This window comes from Tetranychus urticae, chromosome 2 (assembly GCF_039701765.1).
Source record: "Tetranychus urticae isolate SD_2017Ah chromosome 2, NJAU_TeUrti_SD_1.0, whole genome shotgun sequence".
In the NCBI taxonomy this organism is placed as follows: domain Eukaryota; kingdom Metazoa; phylum Arthropoda; class Arachnida; order Trombidiformes; family Tetranychidae; genus Tetranychus; species Tetranychus urticae.
The window spans coordinates 703,460-725,465 of record NC_142959.1 but is presented as its reverse complement, the minus strand read 5'-3'; the positions used below and the strand labels follow the sequence as shown (position 1 = coordinate 725,465).

At 31.9% G+C, this 22,006-nt stretch overlaps 1 protein-coding gene across 2 annotated transcripts; it reads left to right on the top strand.

Moving 5' to 3' along the window:
• The first annotated feature begins 99 nt into the window (after positions 1-99).
• Positions 100-21,969, top strand: kat80 (katanin p80). Of its 2 annotated transcripts, XM_015936659.2 has the most exons (10): positions 100-425; positions 5,343-5,375; positions 5,851-6,827; positions 7,309-7,368; positions 10,175-10,299; positions 10,516-10,569; positions 10,716-11,970; positions 12,331-12,405; positions 18,163-18,279; positions 21,384-21,969. In XM_015936659.2, exons 3-10 carry the CDS (start codon positions 5,863-5,865, stop codon positions 21,514-21,516), a joined length of 2,784 nt encoding a protein of 927 aa, XP_015792145.2. In that variant the 5' UTR covers positions 100-425; positions 5,343-5,375; positions 5,851-5,862; the 3' UTR covers positions 21,517-21,969. The 2 variants fall into 2 exon arrangements, with proteins under 2 accessions (XP_015792145.2, XP_089124542.1); XM_089268416.1 differs by lacking the exon at positions 100-425 and having other exon boundaries at positions 5,157-5,375.
• Positions 21,970-22,006: the final 37 nt, after the last annotated feature.

Below are 22,006 nucleotides of genomic sequence, written 5' to 3'. Positions count from 1 at the left end.
TTAAAATTAAAACAATTAGCCAACTTCAATGATTCCGCCAGTAGGTAACCTAGAGGGCAGCATTCAAAAACAAAGGCTCCTCTTTGGTCAAAAAGCATAAGATAAGCCGTAGATCTTATACCTTAATAAAGTAGCCTTATTAATGCTGTAACATGTTTTTAATATCGAATACAAGATCCGATTATATTTCTGGTTTAGGTTTCACCAGATGACTCTAGTATTATTTCAACAACGAGTAAAAACTTGACTTTTCAATTTTTATGTGATGAGAGGGATTCACCAATTCAACATGAGATACGAATCTTTTTGCTATTAATCAAATCGAGATAATGACTGAATATTTACCAACTCATATCGATCCAAATTCAGCTCATTTAATAATTCAACAGCAAGGAAAATACTGACTCAATCTAAACTGTTAACCGGTAAGTCTTTTCTATTCACAAATATTCTCAATAACCCGTTAACTCTTAACTCGTTAATAATATTAACAAAGATAAGCACCAATCATGTATCACCATATCAACATCCAAATATGATTTGAATAATTACAAAGATACAAAAGAGTAGGAATAAACCTTGAAAAGTTAAACCCTAACCCAATAGTTGACACCAAACAACCCAAACCAGATAAAACCTCAGTAACTGTCAGTTAACCATTCCTTTACAAATGGGTGTTTAAATCACTCGATTGTAACTGCAACCTTTAAGGTCCAATCATTACTAAATTGCATGTCTAGTTGAAACAAAACGAGGACGAAAATGTTAAAATAGTTGAATCAACTTTACAAGGTAAAGTTGATTGACCCAAACAATTTGATTGTCAAGTTACCTTTCCATATTAACCGTAACTCACCGTTTCATTTTCTAGATGATAATTTCATCTTCAAATCTTCTACATTTGAGCATGTTAACTATTCAATCCCAAATCATCATAATCATTGTATTGAATGAAACGAGACAACCAAAGGTTAACAAACTCAGATATTGAATTTTTAATTTCATTCATCATCAAATCTAATCAATCAAATACACCATTTGAAGACTTGAAACCATTAAAAGGTTAACTTTTGACAATTAAATAAACGGTAATCCATTAAAGGAACATATTGATTGAGATTTTCAGTTGAAACTCTTGATAACCTTAAGCATTACCAAAAAAACATTTCAACTGTTTTCCCATTTGAACCAATTGTTGTTCAGATGTCAGCTTAACAGTGCGATTAACTTTATTATCTGAGGTTGATTATGATGATAATGGACAAGATTAACGAGTCAAAATTGTTAGTCACGAGAATTAAGTCAATTTGAATGGACCAAAAAAATGAAGCTTCAAGAATGAATGGGAAAAGTGATATTATTTCCGGATCAGGGGGTGAACTCTGGTTTCAATTAAGGAACCCAAAAATGATAAAATTCACAGGAAACTCGTGATGAACTTAATTTTGAGAAAGCAATGTCATCAATTGATTGTTAACAATGGCTAACGACAATCAAGTTGCGTGCTTAAAAAATGTAGGAAAAGGTTTTCAAAGGTTAAGGTCGATATAATTTGATGTAATTTACTATTCATTTTAAATCCATTTTATATCCATTTACATTGAAAACAAGAAAAATTATCCAATAATAAACAAAATATTCATTTCAATTTCAATCAATAACAAACCTTTAAAATGCAACAAAACTCTGACAGACTTGAGAAGCTTCTTGTCTGAATATTATAATAAGATTGACAATTTGATTGACTAAAATTAATTGATCGTGTAAATATTCATTAATCACTGAAAATGACTAGCAATGAAAATGGGTAAAAATCTGGTTGTCAATCTGGTTGTCTCCTTGACAACGACAAAGTCTTTTCTCATTTTGTTTTCTTTTTCTGGTCAATCTTTTGATAACTCAATCATCATCAATTTTAATACAAAAATCTTCATAATTGTTCTGTAGTCAACCAGGTGTGACTGTAACAATAAAAGATTGAACTTCTCATGAAATTCTGTCTGTTTCAGGTTCAGAAAAGGAAAAGAGTAAAACATTTGCATTCCTTACAAAATGCAAGTGATTATTAAATTAGAGTTAATCAAGAATAAATGATCTATTATTAGCTGTCGATTTCCGTCTTTCTGAACAGTCGATTACATGAAAAACCGAAAGTGTCTAATGATTGTAACTTGTCCGTTAAATGATCAGGTTTGAATGTAAACCGATTTGAGTGAAACAAGGTTTTGGCAAAGTGACTGAAACGCCTCTCATTAATTGATTAATTAATGATATTAAGGATACTTGAATCCAGATTGGTACAATCAACTCACATGAATGACATCAAACAGCTAAAACAAACTGAAAGGCCTAAGTGAATAACACAATTAATTGCCAAAAATAGCACAATTACTAGAAACTAAATCACTTTACTATCCAAATATCAAATCTAAGTTAAGATACAATGTGTTCAAATAGACCTTTTAATAGACATCTTCAGTCAATAGACTTAATTAGATTTTCTTGCACTTTTAAGAGTTCCATTCATGGTCAATTTTGAAGCATGATCTGAATTATCAGATCGTGAAGCTTTATGTAAATTGAAAGATAATGAAAATAAGTTGTTTGTTCAACTTTCATCATGAAATTATTAATAGAATGATTTGGAAACTCGAAACATCATCTCAATTTGCTCAATAGCTAAATGTAACTCACTGTAAATTGTTGACTGAAAAGCTTCAGGTTTACCCGAATTATTTGATGAAAATAAAACAATAAAATGAACAACAAAACGGTTCACCAAAGAAGTTGTTCAATTATTGCTCATTAATTATCCTAAATTGTCAAGGTAACAATTAAAGATTACACAAGTATCTTTATGGCTCCAATAAAGAGGGTTAACCAAGAAAAAATTTGTATTGTTGTTGGTTATTGTGAGTGAAATTTAGATGAAAAATGATTAAATCATGATTGAACTAACCTTGACTAACAATATGGTTCCTGATTAGTGGATAAAATAAAGCAAAATGAAAATATCTTTGAATATGAGAAAAAAAGATGAAAAGAAAAGGGTTGATTGAACAGATTAATTGTCTAATAACGGACTTTTGGGATTCACCTTGTTATTCAAGTGACTTAATTTCACGATTAACTGTTGAATGGAAACAGGTTAACCTGTTAATGAGTTATCCAACTGAGAGTCTGTTTATTGAATCAACTCAGGATATTATTAATAACATGGGAAACCGGTTGTTGTATAATGATAACACTTTTTTCCAGGTAACCTCAGATGGTAAACCAGTGAATGGTAAAGGAAACATGATCAAAATTAAGGTAATTATTTTGATAACAATTGAAGGTTAACAATGTAAGTCATAGAAGCATCTGGCCAAAGCAGAGTCCAGTTCCGGTCATTGCCCAGAACTTATCTCAATCATTATTACCATCTTGATAAGGAAGTTGAATTTTGATGCTTCTAAATTTACCTCAATTATACTTAGGAAACGGTTGATTATGAGTTTAAAATAAATCTGTCACCAAAACATTTACAATCCTTTAAATGATCAATCTGGTGATTCCTTAATTCGCGATTAAACAATTTTTTGCTTCTAATTAAGGTTAATTATTAATAATCTTAATTACTGTCCATTCAAAAATTGTAACTTCAAGGCATTCGATGTTAGTAAAGTACAGTTTATGTTTAGCTAATTGTTTTCCTTCCTTGAACACTTTCCTTTCAATTTGTAATTTAATTTTATAATCGTATCAATAATAATTGAAATTGAAAGCAAAATTATATAAATTGTTACAATTTATCTTTGATTCTTTGTTAATTTTTACTCATGTTTGCTTCTTTTGTTGGTAAACCTTGACATGAAATGTAACAATCAAACCTTTTGCTTTCATTGAAATTAACAAGAATTAAATTTAGGCGAATCCAATGTTACAATTGTAATTTCAATTGATTCCATTGTAATGGTTATTAACATTAACCAGACTATTTATTTCCTTGATGTGACAAATAGTCTTGTCTGCAATCAATAACAATCAGGTTACTCTGAATACTGAACTCATCAGTTATTGTATTATTGTATTGATATCGAAACATGGGAAATGTGTTTGAGGAATCATCAAAAACTGAATTTGAATAAAAGAGCAAAGTAAATAAGGGATTCTGTAAAATTGGTAAAATTGGTAAAAATCTGGTTGTCAGTCTGGTTGTTTCCTTGACAATAGGATTGTTTTTTCATCTTGTTTGGGTTTTGTTTGAATGCCAATTTATGTACTTACTTTGTATCGCAACTCAACTATCAACTGTAATACAAATTTTAATAATCTTAATTAACCAGTAGTTAATCACTTGTGACTAGAACAATTGAAGTAAGCAACAATTTCAAGTGAATATCAATTAACCGTTCAAAATTGTTTTCAATTTTTTGCACAATTTTGGTAAAAATTGGTTGAGCTCATCGAATATTATTTCAAGCAATACATTGGGTTAGCGAAAGCCCTTAATTTTCATTATAAATGCTCTAAGATCTTCGGTTAACTTAAAGTCGATTATTTTAATAATTTTTTCTTAATTTTCCTGTTAGTTTCAAAAATAACTCGAATTAAAATGTAAATCAAAGATAATCCAGAAGCATCCAGCGATAGCAAAGAGATTTTAAGATTATAATCCAAATGTTCCTTACTGTGAGCGTCTTTCATTATGAAATACGGCGATATAAATTCATAAAGAAAGTGATAATCTATTCTAAGTTTTCATTTTCTCCTTGGAAAGCATAGCTCGATCCAAATTCATTCAAGATACACCGAATAAACGTAAAAATAAAAAAAATCGATCAGTTAATGTTTTACAAATGCTCCTAAAACAGATGAACCAAAATGAGATTTTTTCATCGATAGGAATGAAGCCTTTGACTCACTGTCATGAAGAGACATTTCAAACTCACTGAACTTGTTAAACATACAATTCTTAAACTATGAGAGCAAAGTGAAATAATTGAAACTATCAGTAACAAGAAATTCTGATGAAAATAACTGTTCAATATCAGGTGAAGAAACCAGTGGTTGCATTTTAGTTCACCGATAGGTGGCTCTGATCCAAAGAGGAGCTCAGTCTAGCTTTGGCTGTTGAATAGGTGTCGCTATAGTTCAGGTATAGTGTGGATGATTGTAACAGTCATATTATTCATTTCAGAACAACTATTATTCATTCAGCTTACAAAATAAATGTTTACCTTGTTGGTGGTTACAAAACAGGATTTTTTATCATGAAATAGTGAACATGAGTTAATGCTTAACTGATTCAAGAAATTAATATCAACGAAAATCTTTTTGATGTTCTATTAAAAAACTAGGAAAACATTGGCTCAGTCTAAACTTCATCACAGGTAAGCTATTTTTTCATTCTCTAAATGGAGATAACTCTCGCTCTAATAACTTTTAATCTTTGCATTGATTGCTTACACCCTACCAAAAGTTAGACTTAACGTTACATTGAGCCCACACAATAATTAGACACAGTGCAACAGTCAAATATTGGCTAAACCGATAACTTGAAAAATTGCAAAATATAATCACAGTTAACCCCTAATAATGTAAAGTTAAGCCTTAGTCAACAATGAACAACCCAAACCAGACCTGGCGTTTACCTTAGAAAAACCATATGTTGTCAATTCTGTTTCATAATCACTCGATTGTAACTGTAATTTTTTCTAATCAAACTGACCAACTCAGAAAGTTACTGCAAAGATTATTCGTGAACTATTTCGACTATTCTAAACAAGCCATTGCATGTCATTGTAAAATTGTTAAATAATTATGATATTTTCTCTTATTTTTTTATATTAATATTCATTAAATTAGTGTTGGTAAATTATGAGATTTGTTGCCCACAATGGACCCTGTACATGTCTTGCTCTTGGCCAGAAGTCTGGACGAGTTCTTGCTACCGGGGGCGATGATAAAAAAGTTAATTTGTGGGCTATTGGTAAGCCAACCATCTTGATGAGTCTTTCAGGTCACACGACTGCCATTGAATGTGTTAAATTTGGTCACAATGAGGATCTTGTTTGTGCGGGATCAGCAGCTGGTGCTCTTAAAATTTGGGATCTTGAATCCGTGAAATTGGTACGCACCTTGACTGGACATAGATCTGCGGTTAAAAGTATTGACTTCCATCCTTACGGTGACTTTTTAGCTTCAGGTTCAGTGGATAGTAACATCAAGTTATGGGACATTCGCAAGAAAGGCTGTATGTACACTTATAAGGGTCATGTAAAAGATGTTTATTGCTTAAAATTTAGTCCTGATGGTCGCTGGTTGGCCTCTGGAGGTGACGAAGGTTCCGTTAAACTATGGGATCTTCCCGCTGGTAAATTATTGGCCGAATTAAAGGAACACTCAGCTCCAGTTACAGATGTTTGTTTCCATCCAAATGAATTTCTCCTTTCAAGTGCCAGTCTTGACGGAACAGTCAAATTTTGGGATTTAGAGACGTTTCAACAAGTCTCGACAACCACAAACGATGCCGGTCCAATTCGTAAAATACTCTACCATCCAGATGGAAAAGCTATTTTTAGTGCCGCTCGAGATGTACTCAAAGTTTATGGTTGGGAACCTACTCGAACCTATGACACTGTTGTAATGGGCTGGGGAAAAGTGAATGACATAGCGATCTCAGACAACTCACTCGTTTCGGGTACCTTTTCACTTACAAACGTTTCAGTTTACATAGTTGATCTCAATAAGGTACAACCTTTTGGTACATCATCCATCTCATCTATTATAAATTCACCATCATCGCTTTCAAAGCCAAATTACTGCAGAGAATCAGTTTCAAGGTAAAAGAACTTTACTCAAGAAAGCAAAACATACACAAAAGCATAAACCACACAATATTATTAATATTTCTCTTCAGTGCAAAAAAAAATTTTAAAAACAAAAATCATCCACCAATATAACAACAGTAAACATCAACAACCCATGCAAACTCAAACAAAAAGAGACTCTTACCCGATCAATGATCCGACACAATATTGACTCTTAGTTTGCAGTTTTTGCTGCTACCATATTGAATAAATTGGCTTTTCATTGTGTGTTTTATGCCATTGCTAATGTTTGTTTTGGTGTTTTAAAACAATTTCAACTAACTCTCATTTTCTTTCCTTTTTTGCTTTATCCATAAACACATTCACTTATCATTGGTTCCAATGGTTGAACACCAATTTTTCCTGCATTCGCATCTTCATTGAAAAACATTTTTCATCTTCATTTGCCCATTCCTCTTCGGATTCCTTATTGCGGGGGTTTATTTGATTCAAGGCAAAGTACGAGGAAAAATTTCTTCCATGGTAACTGCAGCACAACTCATTCACAATTAGAGTAAGTTGAGGGCCAGAAATTGCTTTTTAATGCTTGAGTTTCAAGTCTCTCCCACATTCACAAAACGTAACCACACACAGACAGACCCGATGAAGACTTGAAATTCACCTTATTGTTGATAGTTGTTAACCAATTTCTTTTCCTCTCTCTTCTTCTCTTTCTTCATCAAACTTGAAAATGAAAACTTCAACTAAAAGGTTTAATTGAAGAGGAGGTTTCGGAAGGTTAACTTTAATCTTCATCTTGCTTCTCTTGCTATTACCTTTTTTTGATTTCCTTTTCATATTTTTTTCCTATTACCATCATTTGAAGGCTTAATTTTCTCATTTTTTTCCATCAAATTTCTTTTTCTCAATTTTTTACTTCCATCATTTTCCCTGTCAGAAAAGGGCATAAATTGCAGCTAAATCATGGTGTAATCTCAAGATGGTTCAACTTTTTCAACATGAATCCAGAATGTGACATCCAATGATAGGTTACTGAGTTAAGATGCCATATTTTTGGGCACTTTTGTTAAGATTCTTCACAATAATTTTACCATCGTAATGTTAATTATCTGTACCATTATCATGAGTGCCATTATCATTACTGATTTTTACTTACTATTTAGGCAGTTGATTATTTCCACCCTTTCTACTGTTTTTTATTACCTCCAACTGAATCAACTAAATTATCAACATCATCAACATTATCATTATTGCCATCCTTTGTTGTACACTCAATCATTCAGATGCGATAATTTTCTCCTTAACAAATCATATTCTAATTCATTAGTTTTGAACAACTAACAATTGAAAAGGTTAACATTTCACAAATTTCTCATATTCAAGATTCACTGTTATTAATAACATTGATGATCTGTCGTTCATGATGTTGATTCTTATGGTGCTTTAGCAGTTCCATTGTTGTTAGCTTTTATTAACGTAAATTATTTTTGTTTATAATTTTAATATATTTAGATTGTCATGTTTCTGTTGTGAGTAGGAAAAGGTGATTGTCATTTTGTAATTGGCTGGTCTACATGAATTGTTATGCTTTGTGTTGCGTGTTATCAACACTTGTTGATTGATCATCAAATCAACCCTTACCTTTCTTGTCGTTCCTCTATCAGTATCCATATCACCCTTTCCACCACAATTAACATTATACTTACGTTAGTTTTGTCTTCCTTCCCGAGTCCGAGTCCAACTTTATTTTTGCATGTCACGTTTGCTCCCAATTTACGATGACGATGTTGATTGCTATTATCAATTTGATCATCATTAGAATCATTTAATTGCCCGATAAATTGTTTTTGTCAATCTTTCTCATCCATTTTTCCTTGTGATAATACAATTTGTCTTTCATCAGTTTCATTAATGTTTCTCTCATTATAATGATGAATTAATCGCTCGCTGAATCTTCAGAGCAAAAAAGTACATTCTATTATCACCATTATCATCATCATTATCATCATTTTTTTCATTCTAATTGAAACATTTCATCAGTTTCAATGTTTTAATCAAATTATTGTCTTCGTCTTGTCTGATTATAAAGACATCGATAAACCTTTTAACCCTTATGTTAACCGAAAACATAAAGTATTGTTCATAACCATCATTAGAAGTCACTATTAGCTTATTATTATGATATCGATAAATTAATTCCTTAATAAGTATGTTAACTTATTGTTTACCAAATGATTAGGTGAAACTAATGTTAACCTGTTTTAACCCTGAAACACACAAACTGTAAACCAAATTTTCGGCTGTTTTATGCTTCATTTTCATTGTTATTACCTTTGATTCCAACACTATTGGTCGCTTAAGAGTAGAGTACATTATAATCAACTGTTTACCCTGAAATTCAACTTATTTCAGTTGATATACATGAACATCTCCCAAATACACTTGAACCAGCGAGACAATTATTGTTCACTAATTGAGTGATTTACAAGCAAACCATTTGTTGATTTTTTACTTTTTTTCATTTTCTGTTCTCAAATTTATCCGTATATTCTGAATATTCACAGCTAATTACGATAATTTAATCTAATCATTAAGGCTCACACCATTCATCCTGAACTTATTCTTACCATCTTTAAAGTGCTTTAATTCATTTTGACATTTCTTATCGAAGCTTATTAGCATTAACTATCGGTATTAATAGTAATTTATTACTAATTTATTACCAACTCTTGTATTCTGATTAGATTAATTGCATTGTTTGATCTAATTTTCCCCGTTCTGGAATTTTTCATGTTGAATAACATTTAGATTTGACTAAAAACGTTGATATTGTATCAAAATTGAAATTTCAATTTCAAGGTAATCGGTTGAAAATTCAAATTACTTAACTGCCAAGTTTAGAGAGTTTAATAAATTTGAAAACTCTATTTTGTATTTCAATTGATTAATTGGAAATATTTGCTTGTTAAAACTAACTAATTGAATTGGTTTCAAATGCTATTGCCTATTAACTGCTTTAATTCAGTTTGAATGGCCTATTAACCATGAAATGATAAGATGGACATTTAAACTCACTGCATTAACCAACTTGACAAGCCTTGTCTGGCCTTGGATTCACCATAAATATCATATTAGTTACACAAAATTTGTTATTTACTCCTTTGCATGTTTTCAGGTTTCTTTTTCTAGTAAATTTTATCATAAAATTCATTCATTTATACGCTTCTCATCCATTCAGTTGCCAACTCAACCCTTTCCATAGACTTGAATTTACTCAACATTGTACAATTTTACACGTAATGTAAAATGTTTTCATTAATTTGTAATCTAATCGTATTTTTCTTTACTCTTTTATTCAGATCATTGGAATCCAATCGAAGTGAAGAAACTGAAACGGGATCTGATGAACAAGGAGAGGAATTGTCATCCATTGATATTAATCAAATATACGATACTAAGGAAATATTTGCTCCTAGTCGAGAACGTATGCATCTTTTACGCCCTTTTTGGTCACTTTTTGACCTATTTCCACCCGCAGTTTCATGCATCAACTTGCTTCTAAATCATTTTCATCATTTCCATTATTCCTTACTATTTTTGTTAAATCATTATTATTTACACTTATTTTTTTTGCATCTTTTATTTTTTTACCCAATCTTTCATTATTCCTGCCTTCTTTTCATGTTCTGGTTGGATTCAGTTTGTCGTACTCCTCCGCCAGTCACTCCAATAGCACAATCTCCTTTAAGCATGGGTATGCACCTTATATGGCTAACCAAACCTTGAATCAAAAATATATTATTTTAATATTGAAATGAAGGAGCACACAAAAATAACAACTTTTTTTTTCTTGTTTTCTTTTCCTTTTCATTTTTGTCAATATCCACTTGAAACGTACAGATTCAACCCAGAAGCTAAACGAACTTAATTTATCTTCCTATTCTTCATCCTCTCCATCGTCCTCACTCAATGGAAATCGAATAGCCAGTGGAATGTGTTCCATAGAATCATTAACATCAACAATTGGAGCTTTATCAACTCTTGATCTGGGTAACAACAGTCCGTCCGCTTCTCCAATGAAAATACCTTCGTCTTTATCTTCTTCCTCTTCCTCATCGTCTTCAGCCTCAATGCTTCTCAACTCATCGACGACCCCTGCTACTGCTCAATGTCGACCCAATCCTCGATCTACCATTTTACCGTTGCCAATAGTTTCACCTTACTCTAATGTCACCTCACCAGCTTCCCTGTCATCACCACATCTCAACTCTTCCTATCATCATAATCATCAAACTCATTCTCTGCAATCTCACCATGATTCCATTTTTATTAAACAACCCGTTTCTACGACAACCCTTAATGATGCCTCATTAGGTTATACTGCCAAAATATCAACCACCATAATTCCGCCTGTGACAAAAGCCTCAACCCCAACCTCATCGTTATCTTCATCCATAACAAACCTTTTATCATCCAAAACACCTCCAACATCCAACAATTTGAACAACACTGCTCTTCATTCAACTCGCTCAATGAGCAATTTAAGCCAAAAAACTACCAAATCAACCAATCTGGTTCATCCTCGTCAACCTGAAGTAATCTCAATCGTCCGGCCTGTTATCAATGACAGTAAAACAAAAAATAACCTTAATGGACAATCACTGATTAACGCCAATGAAAACCATAAAAATTCACACTTAGATCACCCACAAAAGTCAACAATTGCCAATAATCACGCCATCAATACTAACAAACCTCGAGCAGCAGTTGTCTTCCCTGAACAACAGCAGGTTCAACCTCAACCAATGAAACCGCCACAGTCATTAGATCCAATTGAGTCTCCTGTTGATTTAATTCCAGAAGCTCGTGATCGACCAGCTGGCCTTGACTTGGATGACTTTTTACCCAAACATCTACAGGATACAGTACGCTTGGGTTATCATCCTCAACCAGAAATGTCAGAGTCTGAAGCTATGCAAGCAATTATTAGAGGACACAAATCAGTTCTAACCGCTCTAGCCCATCGTCGTAAAAATCTTCAAATTATTTTAGCCATGTGGAGTACCAAGGATGCTCGTAGCGCACTTGAACAAGCGATCAACATGGAAGATCAATCTGTGATAGTTGACATACTCAATGTCATTACTTTGAAGCCGTACGTATTACCAGTAAACCAATTATGGCCATCTTCACCATCGATTTGCTGTTTGATTGTTACAAAACACAGATGATAAGATAATAAGATTGATTCAAACAAAACAATATTACATCATTGTTTGTTTGCACATTAAATTGTTAGATTTATGATTCAACGATTTTCACCATTTCATTATTTACTTTCTTTTCATTCTTTTATCTTATCAATCTGCTGCCAATCAATGTAATGTTAAAACTATGTCATTGTTATTCTGTTTAAATTGTTCAATCAATAAGCAACTTGATTACCTTGAGAGTGAAGAATAATTGAAGATGAAATTCAATTAATTGATTAATTTTTTTCTTTTTTCTATTTCAGTGTCAGTTGGACCTTAGATATTTGCCAGATTCTTATCCAGCCAATATACGATTTACTACAAAGTCGATATGAAAGGTATGTCCATTGGTATTGATTAACAAAGCAAAGGGTCAATGATATCTCAGTTTCCATGGTTTCACAATTATTCAACACCAGTTTCCCCATGAATATCAGATGATATTTCCATAGAATGATGCAGTTCCAGTAGACTTGATTCACTCAGTAATCATTATTTTGCAGTGATATTGATTTTTTCAAGAGTCAACAGCTTGACCCAAAAAAGGAGAGAAGGCTAGGCATTCAAGGTTAAACCATAAAACAATCAATGATTACCATTGATTTATAAATACCTCCACATAAATACCTTAATATCTTTCAATTAATTACCCAACAAATGTTCACTTTGTCTTTTTTATCGCCAAAATCTATCCTTGATTCAGTTTCTCATCAAAAACCAGAAACAATTCCATAATTGTTTTCACCTTTTCCTTCGCCTAGTCTCTAATGTTAGGTTGACTCTTTAAACCCAACAAGGTCTCTTCATTAACCACAACAACAATTACAACCACATTAGCTACCATCAACATGATCAGTATTTTAACATGGTATCATTTTTAATTGTGTATACGTAACTTAATAACTAATTGTGAACAATCCATTACCTAATATTAATGCAACAGAAAAAAGCCAAACTCAAAGGTAGAGAAGCATGTTGATATTAGTTGTTTGCTTTTAATTGTGGGTAGATTGTTTTCAACAATCAAATTTATGAACAGTTTAACTCTATGCATTAGCGAGGCCATTACATGCATTCAACCCACAATCTTCTGTCATGATAATTTATTCAGCCATTAATTTTACTCAACTCAAGGATCTTTTTTGTTGTTGTTTGTTAATCAATCTGTTATTTTATTTTCTCGCAGTTTTATTTAATCAAAAATATCATCATTTTCAATCATCTTTTTGATCCATTTATTCAGACTTTAATTTGATTCAGTCTAACAATAAGTTATTCTTGTTTTGTGTTATTTTTTCTCACTTGAAAGTTCATTCACCAGACTTTATGAGAAACCAACTCTTCTTCATCATTCATAACATTGACAAATTACCCTGATATTGATGTTACTAATGATGGAAATGTTGATCAACATGATATTGATGATGTCATGTCAATAGATTAATTTACAATATTGTTACTTCCTGAATTACCTTTGCGTTTATTGTCACCATAAATCATGGTATTTCCAATCATTTGAATATTACTAATTAACCAATTTAATCATTTAATTTCCTTAAAATTAATTCATCTCTTGATTAACTCAAGGCTGATAGACAATTGAATTCACTTTATTTAACTTTCATTTGTCAATCAATCAAACAATGAACTCAACGTTTCATGAAAGTACAAAATTGTAACAAATCGATATTTCGCTGCCTTCAACATCTTGATATAAACAACTTGAAGACTAAATTTAGCTTCGCCATTCAAAACCAAATTGAGTCTTAATTTAGCTATAAATTGTGAACACGACTTATTGACATCTTTTTTTACAGTGAATAATTTGTTGCAAGTTGAAATTTTGATGACAATTTTAAAAAGTAAACGCAAATTGATTCCAAATTTTCATTGCTTACACATTGCTTTGCCATTTAAAATTGCTTCAAGTTTGCATAAAAGCAATCAAACTGTTTTTATCATCTATTTTTATATCTTTATGAAAGTTCATATTAATTTGCACAAGTTATTGCATTTTAGCTTCATTTTATTGGCTCATTTGTTCACGTCCAACTGAATCGTTTCATTTCTATGTGTCTACATAAATCAGTCGATAATTGGAATCACTTTTGAAGACAAGATTTATCGATATTTTTCCTTTTCCTTTCTCATCTTCTCTGTCCAAACTGACCTTTAAACAACTTCCTTACCTCATCTCTGTCCCTTGCCACGAGACCATTTAATTAACAGTCAATCTTGAGTTAACCTAATTTTTAGTTTACATTATTAGTGCCTCAATGGTTGCCTTTTCATTGTCAATTAAGGACTACTTAATGAGCTTTTCTTGTTTAAACTTCTGTTATAAACGGAAACATTCACTTAACCTGAGAACGAGTAAATCTGTTTTCAATTTGAACCTTTTTTTATCAAGTGTTTGCTCTTGTTGCATTTACCCTTAATATTAAACTGTGTTCAAGTATCACTTTTGTTACTTCAAGTTACATAAGTTGTTGATAATCATCACCATAATTAACATGATAATCGTCATCATATGGTTTAACCTGAAAATATTCACAAGCAAGGATTTATTTTAATAGTCATTATTCAACAAGATTATTCATTAATATACTTTTTTTGCTCATTTTTACTCTCAACAATTACTGAAATTGAAATGAGTTAAAGATTTATTTCTCGCCATTTCTTTTCTTTATTTGATACAAACATTGCCATTCACCAAAGTCAAATTGTTTGTTAAATATGATTATATTTCATTGAATCAACTTTTATTCCTCTTACGAACCATTAGTCCAAACATCTTGGTGCCGATTGACTCTCAGCTTTAAGATGACAATCATCAATAACATTATAGCCTTTTGCTCGGATTTCCGATAAGCTTTTTACGCTCCTTTACCAACCTCATATACTTACCAAGTTGAAAAGTGAGCAGCAGTTACTAGTCGAAGCCATTTTTACATAAATCTTAAGATTATACAGTTATGTTTCGATTTATAAAGGTGAGATTGATAAAGAGAGGAAAATGGCGATAAAAGTACTGTCAGTAAAACGAGCAGCCCATTATTACGTTAAAGGGCAACTTTATTCAAAAGTGATCGCTTTAAAATGTTTAAAAATGATCTTTATTCCGTCAAGATGCATTTAAGATGATGATATTGATTGCTTTGTATTTTGGGACTCACTCATGTCTCACGACCTTAGTATGAAAACGATGATGACGATGGTGATGATGAAGATGAAGAAGTAAAAAGGTGAAAGGTGAAACTAATAAAAAAGCATAATAGCAAAGAAAAGGTCGATTATAACAAGACAACCATTGAATGAGATATGAAAAGTAAAGGAAAGAAAAAAAAATAGTAAAACGAGAAAAAGGCTGGACTTGGTACAATCGCCTTTCATGAGTTGCTCTTTTGTTAACTTTACTCTCCTCACCTTTACTCTCACACACACACACTCATTCACATTATTTGCATATAAAAACATTAGCCAAATGTAAAGGGCATCACCTCGATTTAACCTGGCATAATATTTACTATAATTTGTGACTTGGCTTCTTCTTTTCTTTCCTTTCCTTTTCTCTCTCTCCTTCCCCTTCATTTATATTATTTATACATTTATATTCATCTCCTTTCCCTAATCATATTCAATGAGATATTTATGTGTACTTTTACAGATACAAAGTTGCTACTGCTCTTAAACCTGATTCCTATTATTACCTTTATAACCCCGCCACGAACCTTATTGGTTTGTGTGTGTGTTTGCGTTGTGTGATTTATGTAGGTATAAGCTTTTGCTTTGTCTGTGTTCATGTTATGTGTTTATTTCAATCTTACGATGCATCATTTAACCAATTTTGTTGTTCAAATAATCGGCTCAACCCCGCCCAATTTACTCCCATTTTCATGTAAATATCTTGATTATCACAATACCTTAGTTTACATTATTTGATAAACTTTGTTATATATTTGATAACATTTCACTTTATTTGATAAACTTTCCTCTTCTTCTTTCCCTTCATTGCATTTACAGTTGAACATTTAACTTTTCATAATTTTACATTTTCTTGCTTTAACCATATTGATTTATGATTAACACATAATGTTATCCACAGATTGTATGTGTTTTTTTCATCCCATAAAACATCAACTCTCAACCTTTGACCTTCCATCCTTTACTGATAAAGCCAATTCAGTTTTCATCAGTGGACAAAATTGAATAACATAAATCTCAATAGTCATGAATAGTCATAAATGATTGCCTTTATTATATCACACCATTAACAGCTTATTGCCATCATCAGGTTAATATTTACATTTCAATATAATCTAATTAGTAAACATCTGAATCATTTCACTTTTTTTAATGTAACCTTTTTTTATGGACACATTTTGGCTTTGCTGTGGTCATCCACAATGCCTTTCATCTTTGTCATCCTTTTCCTCTTCTTCCTTTGCCTTTTCATCTCACCTTCTCTATGATGAGAAAGAAAGAGGCAAAAAAACTTGTAATCAAACTGTGATTCTTCATCACTTGCTGTTAACCTTTATCTTGAGTTTCTCACAGTCTTCCTGTTGATAGCCATTCATTTGACAAAAAAATAAAACCTTTTGCAAGTGAAAACCCAACAACCCAAGAAAGGTCATGTTAACGATCCACAGGATAATATGCATTTCCCTCCTCCTCCTCCTCATCGACCCAGGAGACGGCCAAACTCCCCTTTTATCATGAGATTAACTTTCATTTATTAACAAGATGATCTATATGTTTGTCATCCAATGATGAATCAAGTCAATGTTTTCACAGTCAATATCCAATAACTTGCCTAATCAAATTATTGGCTTTATTTTTCACCTTTTTCACTTTTTGCTCCAAAAACAATTTACTATTTACTATTCACCTTGCACGTACCAATAGTCTGTTGATGCATTTTTAATATTGATTTGAATATTGACGTTATTTACTTATGATTGTAAATCTAGTTACTGTGTCCACTTGGATTTGATTATTTCAATTGTTTAACTTACACTTGATATTAATGTCAACTTTTATTGTGATTGCCGTATTATCATCACTTGAACTGCTATTATGATCTTGACTGTCCTGGTTCATGTTTATTATAATAATTGAATGTTTACTTTGGGTGAAAAAATGAACCATTGAAAGAATCAATTTTATTACTATGTTTGTGTACATTTTATAACACAATAAGTATCAATATCACAAATAACATTGACAAACAATTGAGAGATGGAGTAAAAATTGCTAGTTAATTTCACTACTTAACCCTGACCGGTGACGAGTCATCTCACCAAAAATAAGCCTTTAAGTAAACTGCGTTATAAGCTATGAGAGTTCACGGGAAAGTGTTCATTTTTGTTGGCATGAATAGACTCAATTCAATTCATTAATAAATTTTTCAAGAGAAACTTATGATAAATTCAATAGGACTCAATTCCATAGCTACACCTAATCAAAGACATTAAATTGTCAAAGAGAGTTGACCGTTAAAGGTAAAAAATAAATAAAACTGCATCGCTGAAAGCTCCGATATTTAAAGCTGAATGATGATTATCAATTTTATACAAATACGTATCTAAATGGTGAAATTTATTTGAATTAATATCTTTCTCTATTCACAAGAAACATTTAACAATTAAGTAAAATTTGCAAAGATAAGCTGTCTTTGGGTTGAAAACCAAAGTTTGTAAACTAAAATTGTTGTTTTAAAGGCTTATTTTTGGTGAGATGACATGGAACCACCCTGACCATACAAAACCAACAATATTATGTCATTTGGACGATTAATGTGTTGATTTTTGTTGCCTCAATATTCAAATTAACAAATATTGTCATTTGATATCAACCTTATTCCCTTGAAGATTAAACCTCGTCGACCTCTGTGTGTTTGCGTGCGTTTCTCTGTGTAACTCGTGTTTGAGTAAACAGTTCTTGCGTTTGATTGATGATTGAATCAAATTACCTGAAAGCTAAAGGTATAAGCAAACATTTGCCCAACAATTTTTGAAACCGAATGAACTGACTAGTTAATGATTACCAGTCTTAATTGATTGTTTACTAATTTTTCCCTCTTCTATTCACAGTTACATGACTGTTGGTTGTTCAGCACTCAAATTGATTTTGAAAAACTTTGGATCAACCATAAAGTCCAACATAACCGCACCTCCAGGAATCGGTGTTGATATTTCAAGAGAGGAAAGGTTTGTATTTCGCACTTTTCCGACTCCAATATTGGGAGTGAAAAAAAGCAAATGAAAAAAAAACGAAAGTCAGAAAGAAATGGAAAGTCAACAATTTGAATGATTAATTATTTAATCAAAATTGGTTTTCTCAGTTTAACTGCAATTTAACTGCAACTTACCTTTTACCAATTTACAAACCCAACAATTAGATATTTTCCAATGGCAATAATTATGGTAATACTAATGATTAACTATAAACAATTGATATACAATGTTAATGATTATAGCGAATTGTTTTCCCATTATAAACCCAATCATTATTGCCTTGGTTAAATCAATTAAATTGCTAGGAATGAGTAAACTCAATCAACTTAAACTAATAATCAAACTAATGACCTTTATTTCCTTGACCAGTTAATGGTTAAATGGGTAAAAATGCATTTCGTCTTTTCTCGTCTTCCTTGTCTTCCTTTCTTGTTCACCCTTTTTTATGTTTATATTATCATTGTTGCTATATTTTAACATACAATTAAACTATGGCGATTCAGTGATAGATTGCTTTTTGTTGCCTTGTAAACCACATCATTTGAAAAACCTTGATTAGTGGACCATTGTTTAACCCTTGAAATGCTGCAACCTCGCCTTGACTTACCTCTTTATGTAGTTGACCTTTATTAGCCAGTTAGTTGATTGTCCCTCCTCTTTGCTTACCTTGACAAAACCATATAATGATTGATTTTTCAGCCTTTTGTTTACCTGTCATTTTGCCCTTTTTTTTATTTGACAAGATAACTCGCATAAGTTGCTTTATGCAGGCCGAAAGTGTCTTTAATATTGCTAATGAAATTAATCTGGTTTTATTGAAAAAAAACTGCATCTAATTATTGACTCTTGCGACTTTATTAAAGTTGCTCTTTTGCCAGTCAATAAGCTTTATCCTAATAGCCATTAAAATGGTCAATTTTGTTCCGGTTACTTTGATGATACCTGCTTACTCGTTATGCTATGTTATGTTCAACTTGATTAGCTTTTGTTATGACAGTTTTCACTTTAGTCTTTTCTTTATTCTACTTTTTTTTACTGCAATTTTCATCAAAATATTTGCCTTTTTGTTTGCTGCTTTTGTCCATTGATCAACTAACTGAAATAACTGTTTATTTGATTTGTTGTAACATTTAGACACATTGATTGACCAATTCATGCGCTTTCATTATCTTCTTTGCGCTTCATTTGTCACCATTTTTTACGCTTTCATTTAATTTCTCCTTTTTTTCTGCCCTTTCAAGAAGTAATTCAATCAATTTTCACTCTTTTAATGGCTCACAATCCTTAATGGATCAAAAACAGGACCAATATCTTTATAATAATAATGATAATGATAATGGTAATAATAAGTCAAGAAAGACAGGAAAGAGTGAAAAACGGATGACTGATTGTAAGCCTCTTTCTGCTTCTTTCAGACCTTTTCCTCTCCTCATCGACCTGCAAAAAAAAGAAGAAGATGATGAAGAAGAAGATGCTATTTGAAATGGATATTCTTTTCGTTTTCCTCTTTTCTTTATCATCATTCTTTAGATATAACTTCAAAGGTCTCCCTCTCTTATTGCACCCAAAGGTCTTCCAAGTGAGAAGGAGAGAGAAGGAGAGAAATGAGGAGAGTGAGTAGAAACACTGAGCCTTCCCTGGTTCCCTCTGCTTAACCAATTTTTGGCCAAAATGACGGGAGTAAAACGATAAAATAACCGATCTATCCTGCTCATCAATTGACTTTTAAGAGAAACTTTTTTTTCTTCTTCTTTTCCCTCCTTTACATATGCATAAACATGAACATGTAAAGAAGCAGCTTCTTCGCTTTTCTTCTTATCTTCCCTTCTCTCTCTCTCTTTGTGATGACAAAAGCTTGAAATGGAAGGGAAAAATGAGCATGTTGGGCCCGAGCCTTCAATCCATGTATAACGGCCACACGAATTGCGTTAAGCAAAGTGTGTATTTGGTGACTCTACTTAGCCATTGTAACATTGGGCTACCACGATTTTACCCAAAATGCGTAAAATAAGTTGTTAAAGCACACCAAAAGTCCACCCCAAATGTCTCTTTTCCTCCTCCTCATCGTTATTTTTTTGCTGCTCTTTCCTTTATATTTTTTACTCACTTTTTTTCATTTACTTTCAACTATAAGATGCTATCACTTGATACATCAACATCTTCATTTTTTGTCCCTTTCCATTCATTCATCATTCGCCATCTTTTACATGTGAATACCTTTTTTTATGCTCAATACTTTACTGTTTGAGGCCAAGTTTGTCAAGTTGATTTAAAACTCTGATATGATTGTTAATTTTGAGCTCGTGAGTGTTTTATATTACTTTTAATCTGTCCATTATGTTGAATGCCTATTCCATTATTGTGAATGAAGTTGTTTTGACAAACAACAAGTTAACTTGTTATGGATCTGCCTATCGTTTTGATGAAATAAAATAGCAAATAAAAGACGAGAACAATCATGATAATAATAACAATGATGATGATGATGAAGATAATGAATTTAGAAGGGAAGGCAAAACAGGAAAAACATAAAAGTCTCGAGATTTTAGTTCAAATTTTTCTTCTCTCGATCAAACCATTAAAAATTTACCTCTGATCTCAATCATGATCCTTGTCTCAACATCTCACTCTTTTAACAGTTTTTATCCCTTTCTCTTGTTACCATCTCTGACCCCTGACCTCTCCTTAAATTATCCTCATTCATTGAGAAACATTTGTCTAACCTTTTCCAGTCCATTCATCATTGAACCATCGATGAACTAAAAATCAATTTTCCGCAACTTTTATCATCTCTTGCCATCTCAACTCTCACTAATTGTTGACAATTGCTGATCATTTTCACGTTTCAATTTGTCAATCTTCCATTTCCTAGTAAATATCGAGTTACCGTAATGTACACTCAACTTTTCAGCAACAATCTTATTCAAGTTCATTCATCATTACACAATACGTTGATGAACAATTTTACCTCAAATTGTCATCACATTGATTCGTTTGGTCACTTTCATTTGCTTTGAAAATCACTTGATTAGTTCATTGATGCCAATATTAACTTATGTTTTGCTTTCTATCAACAGATACCACAAATGTATGGGCGTTTACAATCACCTGTTAAATGTTCGAGCATTCATATTGAAACGTCAAACTCTTCAGGGTAAACTTGGCCGTACCTTTCGAGAATTGTCGATATTGTTTCAAAATTTGGAATAATCAATAATATATTGAAACTCATCATTCCGTCTCGTTTTTTATTACCAATCATTTCCATCACTTTTTGCCTTCTGCCAAAACAGCCTGATAAAGGAAACATTCACTATCATTCCCGTTGACATGATACTTTGCCATCTCAATAATTATTCACTTTTCCTCACAATTATTTTTAATTTGCATTTGTAAATTTTTGTAGCTAAATTCACAGCAAAATTACATTGAAAATTTATCATTTTTTTACTCAGGAGAAGCAAAAGTAAAAGAAACAATCAACATTAATAAGTAATCAAGTGCCATTATCTTTTCAAATATTAGCGACACTTGATATTTAACAAGATTACTCAGCAATGAAATTTTCCCTGAAAGTTAATCCAACCCATATGTATATTGATACCTAATTGAAAAGAAGCCGCAATGGATTGACTAATTAAAGTTAATGAATTCAAATACAAATTTGTTGCAAAATTCTTAGAAAAACGTTGATCTTGAT

Coding starts and splice junctions, on each gene's coding strand:
- kat80 (XM_015936659.2), top strand. CDS start 5,863: ATGAGATTTGTTGCCCACAATGGACCCTGTACATGTCTTGCTCTTGGC. Junction 7,369..10,174: donor ACAACTCATTCACAATTAGA/GTAAGTTGAGGG, acceptor TCTTTTATTCAG/ATCATTGGAATCCAATCGAA. Junction 12,406..18,162: donor CTACAAAGTCGATATGAAAG/GTATGTCCATTG, acceptor TTCTATTCACAG/TTACATGACTGTTGGTTGTT.